The sequence below is a fragment of the Triticum aestivum genome, chromosome 7D (assembly GCF_018294505.1).
Source record: "Triticum aestivum cultivar Chinese Spring chromosome 7D, IWGSC CS RefSeq v2.1, whole genome shotgun sequence".
NCBI classification, from domain to species: Eukaryota; Viridiplantae; Streptophyta; class Magnoliopsida; order Poales; family Poaceae; genus Triticum; species Triticum aestivum.
The window spans coordinates 473,046,001-473,068,370 of NC_057814.1; the positions used below are offsets into that span (position 1 = coordinate 473,046,001).

A 22,370-nucleotide genomic window follows, 5' to 3' on the forward strand; every position below is an offset into this window, starting at 1 on the left:
AAGTGCCAACCTCAACCAGAGCGTGGTCACCAAGCTAAAGGCCGTGTATACCCTGGTGGAGCAGCTCTACACCGGGTCACAGCGTGCCTTAGCTGTGGTGGCCCTATCCAACGAGGTACCGACTCACCTGGCAGAAGTCCTGCGCCGGCTCGCCATTCTGCCTCAGCGGATCCAAGAGCTGCGACGGGCCTCTGCGAGGGTCGGAGCGATCGCCGCGCTGAGCCGGGCCAAGGCATTCCTGCCGGAGTTAGACCCGGCGGACATCGCCCTTGGCTATCCAAGCCTGAAGGAAGACGGCTCAGCTTTCGATCAGAAGGACTTCGCGGCTTGCGTGAAGGCGGTACACCCGGTGGCCACCCTTATCGGGAACGACACAGATTTGACCAAGTACCAGCCGGGTTATGATGCGGAGAATCAGAGGATTCCAACCCCTCGCTATGAAGCCCTCAACTTGATCCCGCCGGCTCGTCAGCACACTTTCGCCCCAGAGATTGACCCGGCCGGGTTAATTGACGAGGAAGCCCAATTCGAAGCTCTCAGCGGCATCGACTGGAAGTCATCAACCTTCCAGGTCTTGGGATCAGCCGGAGGAGAGGATAGGAACGAGCCGGAGACTTCAACTCAGCGGGCATCGTAACTCGGTTGGCGGTTACCAAACAATGCTCCACCCTTTTTAGACTTGATGAGTTTTGTAATAGAGTAGGTGCAACAGTTTATCTCTGCCGTGCCATCGTGCACGTATTGAATGCCAAGGTCTTTTGAAGTTGTCTCTTTGATGTTTCTCCGGGTCATAATCATCCCTTTGTTTTTCTCAACCTCAAAGAGGTGCCTTTAGGTAACCTGCATAGAAAGGCAAATCACAAGTCGCGAGGCGGCTTACCGCCCTGAGAATCAGGTGTTTTGGATAGATAACCCGGAATATGAATCAAAAAATACTGGTCCTCAATTATATCCTTAACACAGCCGTAATAACACACTTAGCGGCCTGTAAGCATACTTCCGGTTTAGATAACCCGGGTAACAAGGTTGGTATCTTAACTCCGATTTACTTGTCTTAATAACACCCATGGTGTTCAACTAACACTGTAAACCAAAGTTAAGCCGGCAAAGTGAGACCCGGCCGTACACATCTTGACATAATTAGAGTAAACTTGTGATAAAGCAGAAGAACTTAGGGGCTTCCGGTTCGAATACGACCAGAGACCCGGCCCAAAGGGGTTAAGCTAAGATTCGGATACGATCATATAGCCCCCAGTGGGTGTGGCGATGCCAATCAAGAGGGTACCGACAGCTATGTTCTCTTTGGTTCGAATACGACCCATTTTGAACAGGAAGCCCCCAAGTGATTTTAAGAATTGTTTAACAACGCTGATTCGAATACGATCCACGTCGGTTCTCAGAGGGGTTAAACTATGATTCAAATATGACCAAAGGTAACCTCCCAATGAGCTCGGCGCTTTGCCAATCAAATGGGTATCGACAGCTATGTTCTCTTTGGTTCGAATACGACCCATGTTTGAACAGGAAGCCCCCAAGTGACTTTACTGCTTACGGCTAGATTCGAATACGATCATAAACCGGATCCTCCTTTAAGTCACCATGTAATCTTGCAATAAGAACAACACGTGCATATTTGGAGGAGAAAAAAGGACAGAGGTCCTGCTTTATTGCTTATCATAATATATACATGGCTGAGAGAAATATGTACACCATGAGAGCCGGTGGCTCAAGTGTAGTAAGGCCGAAGCTGAGCTATGTTCCACGGCCGACGGGTCTCCTCCTCCGACTTACGTGAATCTTTGTGCTCCCGAATGTCAATGAGGTAATATGACCCGTTGTGCAAGTTCTTGCTGACCACAAAGGGCCCTTCCCAAGGCGGGGATAACTTGTGTGCATCTGTTTGATCCTGGATGAGCCGGAGCACGAGATTGCCTTCCTGGAAGACCCGGGATTTAACCCGGCGGCTATGGTAACGGCGCAGGTCTTGCTGGTAAATCGCTGATCGAGCTGCTGCCACATCACGCTGTTCGTCCAATAGGTCAAGAGCATCTTGTCGCGCCAGTTCATTATCCGCCTCAACATAAGCCGCCACTCGAGGTGAGTCATGACGGATGTCACTGGGGAGGATTGCTTCTGCTCCATAAACCATGAAGAAAGGCGTGAAGCCTGTAGACCTGTTAGGAGTAGTGTTGATGCTCCATAACACGGAGGGCAACTCCTCCACCCAACAACCCGGCGTCCGTTGCAAAGGGACCAAAAGCCGGGGCTTGATACCTTTCAGAATCTCCTGATTAGCTCTCTCAGCTTGACCGTTGGATTGAGGATGAGCCACTGAGGAAACATCAAGTCGGATATGCTCGCGTTGACAAAAATCTTCCATGGCGCCTTTGGAGAGATTGGTGCCATTGTCAGTTATAATGCTGTGCGGAAAGCCAAAGCGTAAAATCACCTTTTTCATAAATTGAACCGCCGTGGCTGCATCGCACTTGCTAACTGGCTCAGCTTCCACCCACTTTGTAAATTTATCAACTGCCACCAAGAGGTGGGTCTTCTTATCCTTGGACCTTTTAAAAGGCCCAACCATATCAAGCCCCCAGACCGCAAAGGGTCAAGTGATTGGGATCATCCTCAGCTCCTGAGCCGGCACATGAGCCCGTCGTGAGAACCTCTGGCAACCATCACATTTACTGACCAAGTCCTCTGCATCAGCATGAGCCGTCAACCAATAAAAACCATGACGAAAAGCCTTGGCCACAAGGGACTTTGAGCCGGCGTGATGGCCACAATCCCCTTCATGGATCTCACGCAAGATCTCTTGACCTTCCTCATGGGAGACACAACGCTGAAATGCTCCTGTAACACTGCGATGATGCAACTCGCCATCGATAACAATCATTGACTTAGCCCGCTGAGTTATTTGCCTGGCCAAAGTTTCATCCTCAGGCAACTCGCCCCGGGTCATGTAAGCCAGATATGGCATTGTCCAGTCTGGTATGATATGGAGAGCCGCCACCAGTCGTGCCTCCGGGTCAGGGACAGCCAAGTCTTCCTCCGTAGGCAACGTAACCGAAGGGCTATACAGGACGTCCAGGAAGGTGTTAGGCGGCACCGGCTTTCGCTGAGAGCCTAGCCGGCTTAGAGCATCAGCCGCCTCGTTCTTCCTGCGATCAATGTGCTCTACTTGGTAGCCCTGAAAGTGCCCAGCAATCGCATCAACTTCGCGGCGATAAGCCGCCATGAGAGGGTCCTTAGAATCCCATTTGCCTGATACTTGTTGAGCCACCAAGTCTGAGTCACCAAAGCACCTTACCCGGCTCAAGCTCATCTCCTTAGCCATCCGAAGACCGTGGAGCAAGGCCTCGTACTCAGCCGCATTGTTAGTGCAAGGAAACATCAACTGTAGCACATAATGGAACTTGTCACCTTTAGGGGAAGCCAATACAACGCCAGCCCCCCGAGCCCTCCAACTGTCTGGACCCATCGAAGTGAATAGTCCAATACGTGTTATCCGGCTTTTGCTCGGGCACTTGTGACTCTGTCCAATCATTGATGAAATCCACCAAGGCCTGAGACTTAACAGCAGTGCGTGGCACATATTTGAGACCATGAGGTCCAAGTTCTATAGCCCACTTAGCAATTCTCCCTGTGGCCTCTCTGTTTTGAATGATATCACCAAGAGGGGCAGAACTGACCACAGTGATGGGATGACCCTGGAAATAATGCTTAAGTTTCCGGCTTGCCATGAACACACCGTAAACAAGCTTCTGCCAATGCGGATACCGCTGCTTGGACTCAATGAGCACTTCGCTGACATAATAAACCGGCCGTTGAACCAGATGTTCCTTACCCTCCTCCTTGCGCTCCACCACAATAGCCACACTGACGGCTCGTGCGTTTGCCGCCACATATAGTAATAAGGGCTCCTTATCAACCGGAGCAGCAAGGACTGGGGGCTCTGCCAGCTGCTTCTTCAAATCCTCAAAAGCGGTATTAGCTGCATCATTCCAGACAAAGTTATCAGTTTTCTTCATCAACTGATATAATGGCATGGCCTTCTCACCCAAACGGCTTATAAACCGGCTTAAAGCAGCGATGCGACCCGCCAAACGCTGAACGTCATTTATACATGCCGGCTTAGCCAGGGAGGTGATGGCCTTGATCTTCTCCGGGTTAGCTTCAATGCCTCTGTCAGAAACCAAAAAACTCAAGAGTTTGCCTGCAGGAACACCAAAGACACACTTGGCTGGGTTAAGCATCATCTTGTAGACCCGGAGATTATCAAAGGTTTCCCTTAAATCATCTATCAGGGTTTCCTCTTTTATGGACTTAACCACAATATCGTCCACATAAGCGTGAACATTGCGCCCAATCTGTTTATGAAGACAGTTCTGTACACAACGCTGGTAAGTCGCCTGTGCACACTTGAGTCCAAAAGGCATAGACACATAGCAGAAGGCTCCAAAGGGAGTGATGAACGCCGTCTTCTCCTGGTCCTTAACTGCCATCTTAATCTGATGATATCCGGAGTAAGCATCCAAGAAACTTAAGCGTGCACAACCTGCCGTAGCATCAATGATTTGATCAATACGGGGGAGGGCAAAAGGATCAGCCGGACACGCCTTGTTTAAGTCCGTGTAATCCACACACATCCGCCAAGTGCCGTTCTTCTTGAGTACGAGCACCGGGTTAGCTAACCACTCTGGGTGAAAGACTTCAACGATAAACCCGGCCGCCAAGAGCCGGGCCACCTCTTCACCAATAGCTTTCCGCCTCTCTTCATTAAACCGCCGAAGAAACTGCCTGACCGGCTTAAATTTCGGATCAACATTGAGAGTATGCTCAGCGAGTTCTCTAGGTACACCTGGCATGTCAGAAGTTTTCCATGCGAAGATGTCCCTATTCTCACGGATGAACTCGATGAGCGCGCTTTCCTATTTTGGATCCAGATTTGCACTGATGCTAAACTGCTGAGATGAGTCACCTGGAACAAAATCAACAAGTTTAGTTTCATCAGCCGATTTAAATTTCATTGCCGGCTCTTGTTCTGTAGTTGGCTTTTTCAGAGAGGTCATATCTGTTGGGTCAACATTGTCTTTGTAAAACTTCAACTCCTCTGTAGCACACACAGATTCTGCATAAGCCGCATCGCCTTCCTCACACTCCAGAGCCACTTTCCGACTGCCGTGAACCGTAATGGTCCCATTGTGACCCGGCATCTTGAGCTGCAAGTACACATAACACGGCCGTGCCATGAACTTGGCGTAAGCCGGCCGTCCAAATATAGCATGGTATGGACTTCTTATCTTGACCACCTCAAAGGTCAATTTCTCCACCCTGTAGTTGTTCTCATCACCAAAGGCCACTTCCAATTCGATCTTGCCGACTGGATAAGCCGATTTACCAGGTACCACACCATGGAAGATAGTGTTTGACTGGCTAAGGTTCTTATCAACCAACCCCATACGGCGAAAAGTCTCATAATAGAGGATGTTGATGCTGCTGCCTCCATCCATGAGCACCTTTGTGAACTTATATCCTCCCACTTGAGGAGCCACCACTAAGGCCAAGTGGCCCGGGTTATCCACCCGGGGAGGGTGATCCTCCCTACTCCACACTATAGGCTGCTCAGACCACCGCAAGTAGCGTGGGATCGCCGGCTCAACAGCATTCACTGCCCTCTTATGAAGCTTCTGATCTCGCTTACACAGACTGGTGGTAAACACATGATACTGTCCACCGCTGAGCTGCTTTGGATTGGTCTGATAACCCCCTGCTGCTGCTGATGACCCTGGCCAGACTGTTGATTAAAGCCCCCTTGACCGTTCTGAGGACCGGAATTTGAGCCGCCGCCTGGGCCATGAAAGCCGACGGCGCCTGAGCCGCCGCCCGGGCCATTGTAATTCTTAAAGGCCTTCATGATCGCACAATCCTTCCACAGGTGAGTCGCTGGCTTCTCTCTAGAGCCATGCCTTGGACAAGGTTCATTCAACAGCTGCTCCAGCGTCGGACCTGACCCGCCGCCTCGGGGAGGGGGCCTCCCCTTGCGTCGCTGGTTATTACCTTGTGAGCTGGCGTTGGCTACAAACTCTAGGCTGCCATCGGCCTTGCGCTTGCCTCCTCCTTGGTTCCCCGGGTTAAACTGAGGACCCTTGCCATTGTCGTTCTTCTTTCCCTTCCATCTCCTTTCATCATCTGAAGGGGGATCCTTGGTACCATCAGAGTCGGCGTACTTGACAAGAGCTGCCATTAGTGTACCCATATCACTGCAGTCGCGTTTAAGCCGCCCGAGTTTCATCTTCAGGGGCACAAAACGACAATTCTGCTCCAGCATTAAAACCGCTGAGCCGGCATCCATCTTGTCTGACGAGTGTATGATCTCCTTAACCCGGCGAACCCAATGTGTCGTAGACTCACCCTCCTGCTGCTTACAGTTAGTCAAATCCACGATTGACATAGACTGCCTACAGGTATCTTTGAAGTTTTGGATGAACCGGGCTTTCAGCTCAGCCCAAGACCCAATGGAATTCGGTGGTAGCCCTTTCAACCAAGTGCGGGCAGTCCCATCTAACATCATGGTGAAATACTTAGCCATGGCCGCCTCACTGACCTCCAGCAGCTCCATAGCCATCTCATAACTCTCGATCCAGGCTGCAGGCTGTAAGTCTGCTGTGTAATTAGGCACCTTCCTAGGGCCTTTGAAGTCCTTGGGTAGACGCTCATTGCGGATAGCTGGTACTAAACAAGGGACGCCCCCAGTCCTGGTGGGGATGCCCACGTCAACGGAAGTCGTCGGATAAGCCGGGGGGGTCTGGTAAGCCGTCAATTGAGGCACTTGCTCCGCCTCTTGCCGTGCTCTGTCCTGGTCTGCTGCGTGAAAGGCTCCATTATGAACCGGGCCGTGGCCAGGGGGCGGGTCATGGCGTCGGACGTTACTTGAGCCGGTTGCTGAGACCATGTGCCGGCTGTAACTCGGGCTCTGGCCCGGACGAGGGGTCGAGTGGATCCTATCCCGGCTGTAGGAGTACGCCTCTTGCTGCGCCAGTGCTGTCTGAAGGAGTTCCCTGACCCGGCGGGTTTCAATAGCCGTCGGAGAGTCTCCGTCAACTGGGAGAGCCGCCAGCCGTGCTGCCGCAGCGACCATGTTCTCCAGCGGGTTATTATAATGACCCGGGGGTATTGGCACGTACTGAGGCGGGGCAGGGGGCACCTGGTGAGGCCCCATCACTCGTGGCTGAATAAGGGGTCCAGACCCGGGCGCTATGACCCCTGGCGGGTTACTAGATCCTGCACCTGGCGTGTTGAAGAGATTGCGTGGATCGTAAACCGGAGGGAGTCGAGATTGGGTCTTTTGATGCCTCCTTCTTATGACCTCATTGGCCGCGTTCTGATCCATCGTGAGTTGGAAGGACTGCGCCTGGATTAGCTGAGTTTGGGCATCGAGAGCTGCCCTCTCCGCAGTCAGCCTGATCCCTTCCGCTGCAAGATCCTCTTTAGCTTTCATTAGATCCAATTTTAACTGTGCCACCTCTGCATCGTGCTGAGCTTGATCTGCCGGGTCAACCGTGGCGGTTAGCAGGGCCGTCATCTTGTCCGTGAGATCCATCAGCACCTGAGCCGGAGAAGGCACCGGGTTTCCCGCTCCAGCAGCGGGGTTCTGAACAGGCTGCGCACCAGCCATAAAACTTCCAACCTGACTTGGCAGCTCAAATAGGTCCGGAATACTGTCACCCTCGGAACAACCCATGAGCTTGCCATCTTGAAGTTGGTATAACGAGTTTGACTCATCGGTGGCCGACTCGCCGTCAGAAGCATGCCTTAAGGCAGGCCGGGCCCGGGCGGGTCGCGCACGCTGAGCCGTCTCGATGAGATCGGCGCAGAGACCCGGCTCAGGGTCCGGCTCACCAATCTTGCCAATGAAAACATGAATTCCGCCGAAGGGGACCCGGTACCCGTACTCAATTGAGCCGGCGTCGGGGCCCCAGTTTGCATCGTCGATGTAGAGCTTGCCGCGACGACTCTTGGTCATCCGGCCCACAGCGTATCCCTTGAGCCCTTCGAAGCTGCCCCTCAAGAACTCAAATCCACCGTGCGCTGGCCCCACGGTGGGCGCCAACTGTCGTGGAATTGTCACGGCAGATGTCCTCGAGCTAGGACTTAGTCGTGGAGCCATCGCAACTAGGAAGCTTGAAGGGGTTAATGCGGGACAAGGAACACGAGGGTTTATACTGGTTCGGCCCCTTACGGTGAAGGTAAAAGCCTACGTCCAGTTTGAGGTGGTATTGATTAGGGTTACGATCACCAGGGAGCTAAACTGCTATGCCCGGCTCTCGATGAGATTGTTGTCGCCCTTAAACTGCTGCCGGGTCGTCCCTTTATATAGGGAGGCTGACGCCCTGCAGCTCTCAGAGTCCCGGCCGGCTCATAAGAGTGTCCGGCTCGGACTCTCAACTATTCTTGCCTTACACTACAAGTTCTACCATAATAATGATTGTAACTACGGGCCTTAAGCCATATCCGGGTCTTAAACCCATCTTTGGCCCACCGTCTTTAAGCTTGGCGCCGGGCTTCTGGCAATGACCATATGAGTAACCCGGCCCCTCCTGGCGAGTGACTCTAAGGTCTATATCCTCAACAAGTCTCATCGTCTGCGTTGCTACTATTGTGACTGCGGGGGGATGTTGAGTATATTGTTTTGATTGGAAACATAGGATAGACTAGGAAATATTCTGGCTTACCTTATACTCCAAGATGACCATGTACTCTCATATATATGCCCACGAGATTCAAGCAATAAAAACAACTATTCTATCAATCCCTCTCTCCCTCTTAACACAGTCCTCAACTCCCCTTAATACTAGAGATGTCCGCGCAGCACATGTTGTTGAGCAGTAGTAGGGATGCCCGTCATCTCCACCCATCCCATGTTACCAAGAATCTAGACCACCCACGTTGAGTTAATTTAGGCTTGTCACAAAGGTTACCTCAAACAAGGACGTAACACACGCATCAAGTAGAGGTTGAGTCGCTAGATGCCATCTTAAGCCATGTCGAGCAAACTTAACCCTTGAACCGAGCAAGAGACATATAATCACCGGAGTGTGTCGCCGGGAACCTCCAATACGCAAGCTAAAACCCATTGACATGCAGCTTGTAGAGACAATTAGTAACCTAGGGTTGTGCCGCCTGGAGCAAAATAAATGATGTGCTCAATCACGTTAGTCGCTAATCGCCTCCATACATGGACCTAGAAGATGTGTCGCCACCGCCGTCAAGAAATTGAAACTGAGAAGGTTCACTGTCGCTGTAAATCACCTTTGAGGTCATTAATAATCTACGGATCTGGATGTAATTTTTGGGATATGTTGTAGCGAATTTACTTAATCTATAAATTTAGACTGCAGGTTTAAATATTTCATTACCCAACTACGTGTGCGCCCGTGCGTTGCCACGTGGTGAATATTTTTTATCTCAGTAATTTGGTAGCGTGGGTCATGCATAGTAAGTAAACTAATACTCCCTCCGTCCCAAAATTCTTGTTTTAGATTTGTCTAAATACGGATGCATCAAGTCACGTTTTAGTATTAGATACATCTGCATCTAGACGAATCTAAGACAAGAATTTTGGGACGGAGGGAGTATTATTGAGCGGTGTACGGGAAGGTGCGGTGAAATATGGTATAAATCGAATGGCGTAATTCCACGTTATTGAAAAAGATAGGTAATTAATGTGAAGTTCATGTGGTGTTGTAAAAGGTAAGTAAATTAATATGATTGAGCAGCATATTTGGAAGGTGCGGTCAAATATGACGTGGTGTGAAAACAAAGAAAACCGGCTGGATGGAAAAAAATTGATGAAGGAACATGATGGGAGGAAAAAACCGGTTGACAAAGAGTTTTGCTGAAAAGGAACGCTACTTTTTTTGAACCATGCAGGAGAACTGCATAGGAACATTATAGGAGAAGAAGGAAACAGTTGCAAAGTCTGAGAGAAATTACAAAAGGACGACCAAGTCACAAACAGTAGCAATAACTATAGAGACTACTGACCAAAGGTACATAAATATAAATAGTTCACATGATCCCCTGAAAAAAAATGGTTCACTTGATCACATATATCCACTTTTTTCACACTAACAAATTAAACAAACAGCTTATTCTCTTCCTCTCATCTCTGATCACTAAAGTCTTCTATTTTTCGAGAACGTGAGATCATCGACGGAATAGAGAACCTACATTTTGCTAGCTGATTACGCAACGGAATGAAACATTAGATAGGAGAACCTCCCATGCGACCTAGCAGCTGGCCGTCATTCAATACTTACTATTGTATTTTCTTTTAAGGGAGGTGTGACAAAGCGACCGTCATTCTCCCGTAAGTATCACTGGAATCAGCTGACGCGTATTTCGAACGGAAAGTCGTATAGCTGAGTCTTTGTCTTTGGACGGTTCTTGCCTGCCTCGATGTTGTTTTCACTCCCTTCGCCTGCTCTAGAACAAACAAGATGTCATGGTAAAAACTTGTCTCCTTGGTGTTCTAGCTCTACATTGAAGTTGTTCGAGGAGAAGAGATAGCGCGCATCATTCCTTGCGGATAACAAAAATCTCATTTGGCGACTGAAGATATTGACACGTTTTTTTCAAGGATCTACCTGTAAATTAACAATTTTTTCTCACAAACCATACTAATGGCGTATGAAGGAAAAATGTAAAAAGTTCTTGCATTGCTTCGGACTCGGAGAGCCTAGGCCCTTCGGAGTTGGCAGGCGACTCACTAACCACAAGAAAATAAACCAATTTGTATGACATGATGTAGCTAACCACAAATTTGTATGCTATGGGTAGCTCACTGGACAGGATTTCCTTCTAGTTTTGCTCGTTCAATTTTCTTTTGTTGGCGATGGTATCAAGTCCCTTTAGCTCGTTTCCTTCCTTTGACATTAGTTGTTTTGAAAGCAGTTTTAAAAAATGTTTAGAAAAGGATCTGCATGATCGCGTGACTTTAGGAAAGGATTTGCATGATCCCGAGAGTTTAGGAAAGGATCACATGGGTTTACAAAAGGATGCGCGTGATCGTGTGGGTTTAGGGCATTAATGAAAGGGCTCGCGTTGCAAGGAAAATATCTCTACTACTTAAAAAGAATGTAAGTTTTTATGTTTCATTTTTAATTTATTTTCCGTACTTCTCATCGAAATATCTTTATTTCTACTTAAGAAAAATGTAAGGTTCCATGTTCACTTTTCTTCCCACCCGCCTCATCCAACATTCCTCATATGATAATCAATCACCTTAAATTACTTACCTTTCGAACCAATTTTGTTTTAATTTACTTTCCAAACTTCTCATCAAAATATAAGGTAAATCACGGGCAGGATTTGATAAACATTTATTTACACAATCACATTAATATGGTGCGGGTAAATCACTAGGTAACGTACTAGAGTATTTATATCTTGTTGCAACGCACAGGCACGCAATCTTTGCCGCCAACTCGTCGATGTCATCGAGAAAACAAAACCTAAGAAGAAGAACCGAAACAGACAAACGGGTCCCCAATCCTTTTGCCGCCGCCGAGGTCGTCGGATGGGGAAAAGAGGGTCCAATGTGATGGCGTGGGAGAGAACTTTGACGGTGGCGGCTAGGATTGGTGTCGTGTGCCCATAATTTTGGTTGCATGTGCTAGCATTGAAGAGAGACTCAATAGAGTTCGGACATGTCATTAGACCGTGGCCTAGAATTAGGTAGGCTGGTCAGAAGGGATGTTGTCAAAGCCTCAAAGGTAAAGGAAGCCTACTCCATCAAATTGGTTGGTGGCCCCTCCCATTTGTGCTCCATGGATAAAGGTGTTAGGACTACATCTTGCCCGGGCGAGAAGACTATTTGTCTCGCTTGTGATTGGTGCGCCTTCGCCTTAGTGGAATGGCCCATCAAAGCGGTTTACTGATTTTAGAACCTTTCAACTGGGTTTTTTTCTTCTATTTTCTATATTTCTTTATTGATTTTCTTCATGTTTCTCTTTTTTTTTCTTTTTTTTCCTTTTCCTTTTCTTTTCCTTTCCTTGTTCTTTTATAAATACATGTCAATACAAGTTGTACATTTTTCATGTGGAACATTATTTTTATACACGCTGGACATTTTTTAGATACATGACAAACATTTTTTTTTCAAATACATTGTTTGAACGCTTTATCGAATACATGTAAAACATTTTTGAAATACACATTTCAACACTTATTTTGAATGGTATGAAATATTTTTTATAGTTACGCGAGCAATTTTTACATTGTATGTACTTTTTTTTAAATGCCATTAACATATTTTTGAAACATGTGAACATTTTGTAAAATGCCACCTACATTTTTTATGAGTGGTGCCATTTAAAAAAAACATGAACATTATTTTACGTTGTGTATACATTTTTGAAAATGTCACAAAAGATACTTTTGAAACATTTATACATTTTTTAAATGTTACATACATTTTTTAAAGGTACTAAACATTTTCTCAAAAGTAAGCAAACTAATTTTTATAATGTATAAAATATCATGAACATTTTTTTAAATGTCCATATTGAAATTTCTAAAAGGACTTATATTTAGAAACAAAGGGAGTAGTTTTTAAACATGTATTTTTTAATATAAACAAAAGTCAAAAGAAGGAATAAATAAAGAAAAGATAAAAAAGAAACAAAACAAACGAACTAACTAACAGGCAATACTAACAAGATGCTTAACAGAACCAACTATACAAGGCAAGAGACCCCAGCTCATAAAAAGAACTACAAGGCGAGAGGCAGTAGTTCAGTGGTTCTCAGCAACAAAGTACGGGAAATAGCAATGGTAGCCAATTGCCCCCAGAGATATAGAGCTCCGAGATAGCATCCAACGGCCAACATTCAAACGTTACAGTTCAGGCGTCTTACAAAAAACTGAGACACATACAAAATGATTTTCCTGACTGCAGGCATGGGAACTTACACCGGGAAATGACAATGGCAAACTCACTGCACAGCAAAATTCATGATCAGGTGGCGTTCTGCACATTTTGTGGAATTAATACAGTGGTGTACCGGTCAAGCCTAAATCCTATCGCGCTAATCCAACCAATCAATCAATCAGATTACATTCTTATACTACAGAAAACCCTCATTAGAGGGATCACACCGCGAGCAGTGCACTCACTGCCCCGCGTCATCCACTGCTCACAAGGCTGGCGAAATCCTCCCCTTGCATTTCCAGTCGTCGCTAAGGGGAAGGGTCGATCTCACACACTTTGAACGAGATCTGATTTCTTCTGCTTCCAACTCCCGCCCGGCCGTGCATACGCGCTATAAACTCTTCGTTACATGCGGAAACACTTTACAGAGCTCGCTAACTTAAGCCATACTAAAAGTAGCTTGCGGTGTGCCAAGTGTGTCATGAGTCGTGCGGGCCTTGGATTATCAAATTTATGCGCTTTCCGCTATCAATGCGGAGGACTTCACCTTTTAGGCCCAACTGAAATGGAAGAACCGATGAATTGATTGGCAAAAATTTCCAGATAAAACGATTGGTAGATGAACTCAGTTGAGATGAACGTGTACCTCCACCTGATTGCTATCGACGGAAAACCATCTCAAAAGAACACCAAGGTGGACCACGGCTGGGATCATTTTGAATAGCAGGGGTGTTGTTACCTGCACAAAAAGCAGTAAGTTAACCATACATAACTCATAACAACGTAATGTCATCAAAGGTAGAGACGGTGGGCACAGTGACCATCTTCTCATTTTAGACTCCACCACATATTTGATATCTACCATCAACAGAGATAACACAATGTTGCTTACAAAAGAAATGAAGCGATTAGGTACATACCAAGCTAAGCGCTGTGGTTCCAAGAAGAAGCAGATACAGCTTGCCCTGAAGAAAAGCATAGCTGTCAAATGAAAGTACAGATGGATCTAAATTGAGAAGCAGCGGTCTTGCGGTGACCAAACAAGACAAGACAGGTACTGCCAACAAACTATGCTGAGCAAAATAAGAGTTAAAATATCAACCGCTTCATTTCATTTAGATAGATTACGATTGGCCATCTTAAATGTCATACTTAATGGAACACCGGTACTTACAGGACATTGAAATCCTCAGCAAAAGACATTTAGTATTGATTATGCTTGGCTATCTTAAACTACTACAAAAGTAAGCCAGAGGTGGCAACTCTCAGAAACAAGTACCAAGGCGTATATGTGCTTTATGACTAAAGCAGCATAGCCAACGAGGGTAATGTCGCAACACGTGAGGAACAAATATATAGAGAAATAACCTCAATCAGATGGATGCTTGAAGCACGGCTAAGAAGAACAAAAGCAAACTCTCCAATTTGTGCAAGAGACATGCCGACCTGTAGAAAAAACGAGGTAAGTGTGACTGCATGAGCGATAGCAGACGGGAGCCCATTCTAACAGAGACTAGAAAGACTTACAAGAAGAGATGTTTTGTTGTTATAGCCAAACCCTTTTACGACAATAGAGACAATAAATGTCTTTATTGTTATCACCAAAATTACAGCTGCAAGAAGTATATCCACATGGTTCCACAGAAAATGGACATTAATTAGCATCCCGATGCTGGCAAGGAAAAGGGCGGCAAAGAGATTTCGAATTGGTTCAATCTGCAGAAAGAACAAACCTGAAATAAGAGAACATATAAAGAATTACTAACTACAAGAGTCTAGCTGTGAGTAGAAGAAAGATCAAAGCAAATACTAGCTGGTAGCTCCTCTTCCCTATAGAGAAATATGCAAAAATCTTGCAACACAAAAACAAAGTGTACAAGATATTAGCAAGGAATTACTTGTTCAAGAGTATGTTGAGCAAGATCGGTTGTCGATATCATAACGCCAGCTGCAAATGAACCCAACTCAAGACTCAGACCCAATTTATCACTGCACTGCACCATGGAAGGAAGGCCACATATAAGTAACAGATATATCGACATAGTCCTAGAAGAGATGATTTCAAGATAGAAGAGTACAACTATCAAAGATATATATGCAAGTAATTTTTTAAAAAAAGTGTAAATTAACAAATAATAACAAAAGATATGATTGAGAAAAACTGAAGAAGCCTGTGCAAAATAGAGGGAAAATACTGCAGGCATGGTGTTGGATCGAATATAAGCTTACATATCCATCAAAATCCATGTGTCACATCCATCTTGAACGTTGTAGTCAAAATAAAGGCAAGCCCAGAAAAATATTTGTATTTTACTGTTCTGTCTGGTTTTCAATATTTTAAGCATTTTCAGCCCTCTTTTACCGGATTCATATTAAGCAAAACTTTTGTCCAGGTAATAGCAAAACTTTTGGCCTGTAAAAAGACTCACCCAAGCAAATAACAGGCAGAATGCAACTGCTGCCAACTGGTACAGTTCATTTGTCTGCACGATGCAGCAACGAACATTAGTATAACTTCAATGTAATGTTCTAACGAAAACTCAAAGCATCATTAATGTTCTGTTTGCCCACAGTATACTCACCTGAGACGAAAGACTTATCATCAGCTTAAGAAACCAAGGCACACAAGTACGGGAGAGGATAGAGAGAATTCCCAGGAACGATATTAATAGCACAAGCCTGAGAATATTGGAAATTTATGTCATAATAAAATTTTAATTTATCCAATACCTAATTATGTTGTAGCAAACTTCTGTATAAGTACGGTACAGGTAGACCAAATATACATAGGACAGTATGATAAGTCATGTGACAAGATACAAGACAGGTCATATTTGTTGACACTCGACTCAAGCAGGCACTGGTATGTAAAGTACACCCGCCGATTAGACATTGAGATTACACGAATTTACTGTGCAGTTTCATACTTATTGTTGATATATTAATAGTACAAGCCTGAGAATATTGGAAAAAATATATATTTAGTCACTAGAAATTTTCAGGCTTTACGCGGCACTTACGATTTTGTCATTGACGCAACTCCATGAAGAAGACCAGAGGCGCCGCTCAAAATTGGAAGAAGTGCAAACAGAAGACCAACAGCACAATCCTGAGAGGAAGGGGTGTCAATAGATAGCAACTGACATAGATCAGGTAAAATACACAAGTCTTGAGCCAGGCTTTATCATTCAGTATCTTTCAACTTTTTTGTGTGGAACTGAAAGCCATTCGATTCATAAACAGAAGCAAGCAAATATGCATCTTTACAAATTCAATCCCACAAAAAAAGACAAGATATAACGTATGTCTAACATACCTGCAATACGAGTATGCCAACCGTCACTTGGCCATGAAGCACATTGATACTATTTTTTTCCATCAAAAATTTTAAAACCTGCAACCAAAAAGAATCACTAATGTTGAGCAGAGTGCAATGAATCTAGAATGAGCATGAGCAAATAGCAATTTATACAACATTCAGAAGACCAGTTAAATACAGGGTCAGATATCATATGCAAAATTAGGTGTACTAAAATGAAAACCCTTCTGGCATTAATCATGTATGGTATAGTTAATGGTTCTACCACAAACCAGCAAGAACTAAGTTTGTTTACACCAAGGCGAGAACGCATTGAGAGGATATGTAGCACAAGCCCAAAAACAAACTAACATTCTGCAGTGAACCAATGAGGAACATAACATTGTAGATCATTGTTCAAAAGCAAGGAGTGTGTGAGTGATATTTAGAAATTACCACTGCTGTCGAAGACATAGAAAGAAGAACGCCAACAAAAACACCTTCCTTTGTTTTACCCCCACATAGCTGCAATGCAGTAACGAAAATAAGCAAAATAGAATAGAACTGCCAGGCATGTGCTTTCCGAGGACAGAATTAGAAAATCAAAGAAATATGTAAAGCCAGGAAAAAAGAAAGAAACAGCATAAACAAAGTTTTCACGGCACTCTAGCGAGCTGGGCGACCAAAGGGCGGCATGATGACATGTGGCCCACCATGGAGATAGCTAGATGATGTATTACCTAATGAAGCAGTGACACACATGTATCAGTGAGAAACAGACGAGATATGGGCCTCTAAATAGTCATCACACTACTCCAAATCCCAAAAGCCAAGTTCAAATATCTCATCCCATTCCCTAATTTCTATTTGGCTACCACGGCAGCCACTGCACTTCTCCTTCCCACTCTCCTGCATCTCCAATATCCACTCTCCATCCCCTGTCACACTAGTGTCTTCTTCTTAACCTCCTCTTGCACACCCCAACCACCCTCCCCAGCTGCCACCACATTACCTCCTGATATTTTGCCTTGTGCCCCAGCTCCTGTAATGCTCGATGGCTGACCTTGCTAGAGCTGGAGAGAGGCAGAGGAAGCGACAGCAAAATAAGTCAGTAGAAGTGACATGGAGGGGTGGCAGCAGTAGCCTTGACCACCAGGACCCTTTAACCCTCCTCCAGGCTCCAGATCTGAGAAGCTCAGGCTCATAAAGCGGCAAAAGGCTCCGGCCATCTGCCTACAGCAGACTGGAAAACATGGCAATGCAAAGGCAATGCCTTTACAACCCTGACCTTAATTTTGTACTCCCTCTGTAAAGAAATCTAAGATCGTTTAGATCACTATATCAAAACGATCTTATATTTCTTTACAGAGGGAGTATCAAACACATGCCAGAAAGCCAAAAGCTAGAGAACTGAACCAGTGAATTTATTGGTAGAACTTGATTGCATCAATGGCAATATACTAGTGATCTCTTCATGTCAATTGTAGAACATGCAAATGAATCTAAACAATAAATCTTGTTCATGCAGCAAATAATTGCAATTCAAATAATTTTTCATCATAGCATGAGCAGCAAAGAAATAAACATACCGTGGCAGAAATACCACAAAGGAACATAAAAAGTATAATTTGCAGCAATCCTCCAAGAACGGCAACTGCACGTACAGCTCGTAGCTGAGACAAAGTTGAAACACCATTTATTTAGTTAACTGCATATTGACATTGCTACAAATATCTAATAAATGTATTAAAAAACAAAGATGGATACTTTTGCGGTAGAGAACTCAAGTCCTAGAGCAAAAAGGAGAAATATCACACCAAACTGAGCTACTGTCTCAACCTGGAAGAAAAAGCAGAAATCATATTATTAATTGCGCGAAATACACACAATCACATATACTAATTATGAAATGTTCTCGTAAACTTGGTAGGGTATGAAAACAAGTCAAAAGTAAACATTCATTACTATGTTTAAGATTAATTGTATATAATATATCAGGCATGATCTGATCGTCTGCTGAAGCAGTGAAATGGTTGGACAAAAGTGCATGCAATTTTTTATATAAGAATAATGACAACTAAACATCAAGAAAAGCAACCAACAAAGCAAAAGCACCCTACTTGCACCAGTTCGTTGACAAAGCTAAAACCTCCAGGGCCAATTATAGAACCTGCAAGCAAATAACCTGTAATGACCTGCAAAGTATTTTTTGAATTTCTTTAGGTCACTCGTAATCTTAAGTATATTATAAATAGCCATATAGAAATGTATGTCTTACATAGTCCATACACATAATCGGGCAGAAATGAGATTTGAGACAAAAGAAGCACTCACTGGTTGTCCAAGGCAAGCAAAGGCAATTCCACCACATGTAGCAGATACAATAACGACAACAAGATCTGAGATCAACCTACAGTAATTCACATACAAACCAAGTTATGAGTAAGTCAGATACTTTATTTTTGCTCATCCTCAGCAATAATTAGGTCACATACGTAAGGTCCAGCTGCAGTACAGGGTACTTCGACTTCCGATTTGATATAATAAAAACATTATCCTGGAATTGCAGTTGTGTTAATACAGCACACAGGTAAAACAGAGTAAAATAAAATAACACTATTGCATTCACAGCAAAAAAGCGTAAAAAAATCTGCAATGAATTATAGCGCCTGTACCTTCCGATCAATCAACGTGGGAACATCCTCTTGCTCTGACCGATCCAAGAAAACCTCCTTGAATGGGAATGAGCTGGGGATTGAAAAAACGTAAACTTGGGGTATTTGCTACTGATTGTGAAATAATCATAAAGGTTTAATACTTAAATCCACTTCACAGAGAAACAGAAAAATAGTCAAATATATAATAGGAACATACTTATTGTCTTTGGTCTCATTCTTCTTCGTTACTCTTCTGGCCACAGTTTCCAGAACTCCCTGGCAGGGTAGTACAAAACAAGATAAGTATAACCAGCATTTTTACACAAACAAGAGCAACACGAGCCAAGTGCAGTGCGACTGGAGATATAAAGAATGAATGCATCAACTTTTGCAATTTATATCCACATAAAAACCATTATTTGCTTCAAAATGGAAGGGTGGTATATCTACAAATTGAGAACGTAACTGAACACAGAATTGAGAAATATAATAGGATAGTTGGATGCAACTCGAAGTAGCTGTAGATCATAGGTGTATCATGTAGAAGATCAAATGACTAAATGACTGTCAGCTGGAACACAGCACTAGGGGATTTATGCAAAACTCAACTGAGTTCTATTAGTACGTAATAACTTACACCGCAACAATTGTTTCACAAAGTTAGTCAGGTACCATAAGCAAATATTAGTTTTTGATTCATAATCTAACCTAGCACAGTAAACACCATTCAAGGTATTGTAGTCGGCATTAGGAAAATGTCAACTCCTTTAATTTCACTAAGTCAAAAGGCCAGTAGGCTGAATAATTGGTCAACAGGCGCAAAACCTACAGAATGATACATGGAAGGATAACTGAATGCTTCGTCATTATCAATGGTGTAACCTCTGTCCAAATGTCAACTCCATCCAAGACATCGATGCTATTCCACGCATGCAATACATATTCAGTCGTATCAACGCTAGTTATATTTATGAAATTAAACAGCATGTAAAAGGAGACCAATTTAGAAGTTAAAGCGCGCATATAATGAAGTAATGTCCTAAATCTAGAGAGTCGGCAAGGCCTGAACAACCATTTCATGAACATCGTAATAATGCAAAATTTTAACCAGGTTCCATAATCATTGTCAACGAAAATCCGACCACACACAAACAAAACTGCGCAGATGAATCACCTGCTTCTCCGCGACCGTGTTGTTGAAGCTGCCGGGGTCCGTCTCTGCAAAATCATAGCAGGAGAGATTAGGAGGAGGCAGTTCAAACCAAACACCAAAAAAACAGGCAGGATTGGTCAATTCCCAGGAGAGCGCAGCAGCCGGGGGCGAGATCTAGGCGGCCGGCCGCCGACACGCGCCAAAACCAGATCCCCGCGCCACGGGAGCCAACGAGGCGGATCGCGGGGAGAACGGTGGGAGTCAGATCCACGCACCTCCGCCGCCCTGTTCACCCTCCGAGTCGGGGAACTCCTTCTCCAGCGCGCGGTCGATCATGTCGGCGAGGCTGTGCTCCTTGGTCGTGGCATTGCCCTGCGCCGCCTCCCCGCCGGCCTCGGCCGCCCCAAGGGCCGCGGTCGCGGCGTCCGCGCGCTCCACCGCCGCGACCGCCTCCCCCACGCGGCCCTCGTCGCCCGCCTCGGCCGCATCGCCGGCCGCGCGGGGGAGGAATGCGACGGCCGACGCGAGGAGGAGGACGGAGAAGAGGAGGCGGGGGAGGACCGGGCCCTGGCGGCGGCGACGCATCAGCATCGCCGGAGGGGGGCGGTCGGAGTGGGGTTTAGATTTTGGAAGGAAGGGCCGAAGCGTGTGTGGGCGCAGGGCAGCCGTGTGCGTGCGTGCCCGTGTCGGGGAAGAAAGGAAGTGGGGGGAATGCGTGAGTTGTGCGTGACTGTGCGTGCAGGTTGGAGGTGCAGCCGGCGGAAGCAGAGCAGCGATTTGTAGCGGAAGTAGTGTTCATTTGTGTTAGTTAGACTAGCCACGATGGGTAGTAACATGGAATAGTAACAATGCCCATGTTACTACTCTATGTTACTATCTCTATAGTGGAGAGTAACATATGTGTGGTAACATACAACACTTTATTTATTAGGCTATAGACTTATCTTGCCTTGATATGTGTGATGTTACTCAGGGGGTGTTTGGTTTGAGGGACTTTTGTGTTGGGACTAAAAAAAGTCCCTAAAAGTCCCTAGCAAACCAAACAGGGGGACTTTTTTGGGACTTTTTGCTAAAAGTCCTTAGAAGCACCTCCTTAAGAGTCTTTTTCAAAAAGTCCTAGGGATTAGAAAAAGTCCTAGGACTAGAGAACCAAACACCACCTCATACTAGTAGTAACTAGCTATGTTACCACATGCCTCTCTTTCTTCATTTATTGTTTGCCACATCATCTATTTATCTAGATATATGTGATGTTACTACATATGTTACTCCCACTGTGGGTAGTCTTATGGTATCACTTCCGTCCAGGATTGTTGGTTGGGTTCATTATTTTGTTCCCTTCTATTAAATCCACCAACTCTTCGTGTCTTGATGGCTTCTTGGATTAGCCTAGAATTCCAAAAATGCAGGCGGGTAGTATTGCAAAGTACCACATTGCAGGATTGCAGGGTTAACTGATCGTGGCTCATATCATTAGGTTTCGTATACGGTGAAATCAGCCCCAGGGTTCAAGTCCTAGGCTCCACATTGCTGATTGCATTTTTTTGGATTTCTGTTAGGTTTTCCGGCGATGTTCATTCCATGGGGAAGATGTTTTCATCGACTACGATGCGTCTGTGATGACTTCGTCAATCTTAAAATGTTGTGTCGGCTCAGTATCTCGAGGAAGCGTGTGTGCGCTCATAGGGATGATGCATGTATGTGAGCTTATACGATTGTATTGTGTTTGCAGAAATATTGTAGGGTGTGGGCACGTGATTTTTATCTTTTACTTCGGATGGTTTGAAAACACGTGATTTTGCTTGCATTAGGAATGTCGATTATTATTACTTACACCTGCAAAAATAAGGATTCTATACGCAGTGGCGCCACTCAACGGAATGTTTCCACTCACGCAGCAGGACAAGCAACCACGCAAAAAGCAGGGAGGACTTTTATTTGTTGTGCTCGGAAATTCCTTCGGTCACACACATCACGAGATGCGATCCTGCACTGGTAATTTTGTGATATGTTCCGACAATCCGACTGGTTACTCGTGATTCTTGTGTGAAACAAAGAGAAGTACGTACTGCCGTTTGCCGAATAAGTGGGATCTCCAGAAACAAAGAGCAACCTTGTTTGTGTAGCCTGGCCAGCCGTACAACTTGGAGCCGTCCTCGGGCGTGGTCGATGTGTCCAAGGAGACGAAACAAACGAGGCAGCACACTGGCAGACCCAGCTTGCATTTTTGGTGGTGGGAGCACTCCTCACCTCATCTGACCGGCCACCACCCAAGAAGATCTAGTTTCACCCCGAGACCTGTCGATTCCTCACTCGCTCGAGTGGACG

The 22,370-nt window shown here is 45.3% G+C and overlaps 1 protein-coding gene across 3 annotated transcripts; it reads right to left on the reverse strand.

The window, feature by feature from the left end:
• Nucleotides 1-12,858: 12,858 nt before the first annotated feature.
• Nucleotides 12,859-20,787, reverse strand: LOC123164320 (K(+) efflux antiporter 6). 3 transcript variants are annotated; one of them, XR_006482301.1, is made up of 20 exons: nt 20,318-20,787; nt 20,064-20,107; nt 19,107-19,165; nt 18,908-18,980; nt 18,728-18,789; nt 18,567-18,642; nt 18,353-18,427; nt 18,000-18,071; nt 17,822-17,905; nt 16,689-16,757; nt 16,251-16,328; nt 15,955-16,043; nt 15,517-15,613; nt 15,364-15,417; nt 14,833-14,928; nt 14,462-14,667; nt 14,303-14,380; nt 13,855-13,899; nt 13,581-13,673; nt 12,859-13,494 (listed from the first exon to the last, which is right to left on the reverse strand). XR_006482301.1 is itself a non-coding variant. In XM_044581744.1 (20 exons), the coding sequence occupies exons 1-20, from the start codon at nt 20,631-20,633 to the stop codon at nt 13,414-13,416; spliced, it is 1,824 nt and encodes a 607-aa protein (XP_044437679.1). In that variant the 5' UTR covers nt 20,634-20,785; the 3' UTR covers nt 12,859-13,413. The 3 variants fall into 3 exon arrangements, 2 of the variants coding, with proteins under 2 accessions (XP_044437679.1, XP_044437678.1); XM_044581744.1 differs by having other exon boundaries at nt 13,587-13,673; nt 14,462-14,650; nt 20,318-20,785; XM_044581743.1 differs by having other exon boundaries at nt 14,462-14,650; nt 20,318-20,784.
• Nucleotides 20,788-22,370: the final 1,583 nt, after the last annotated feature.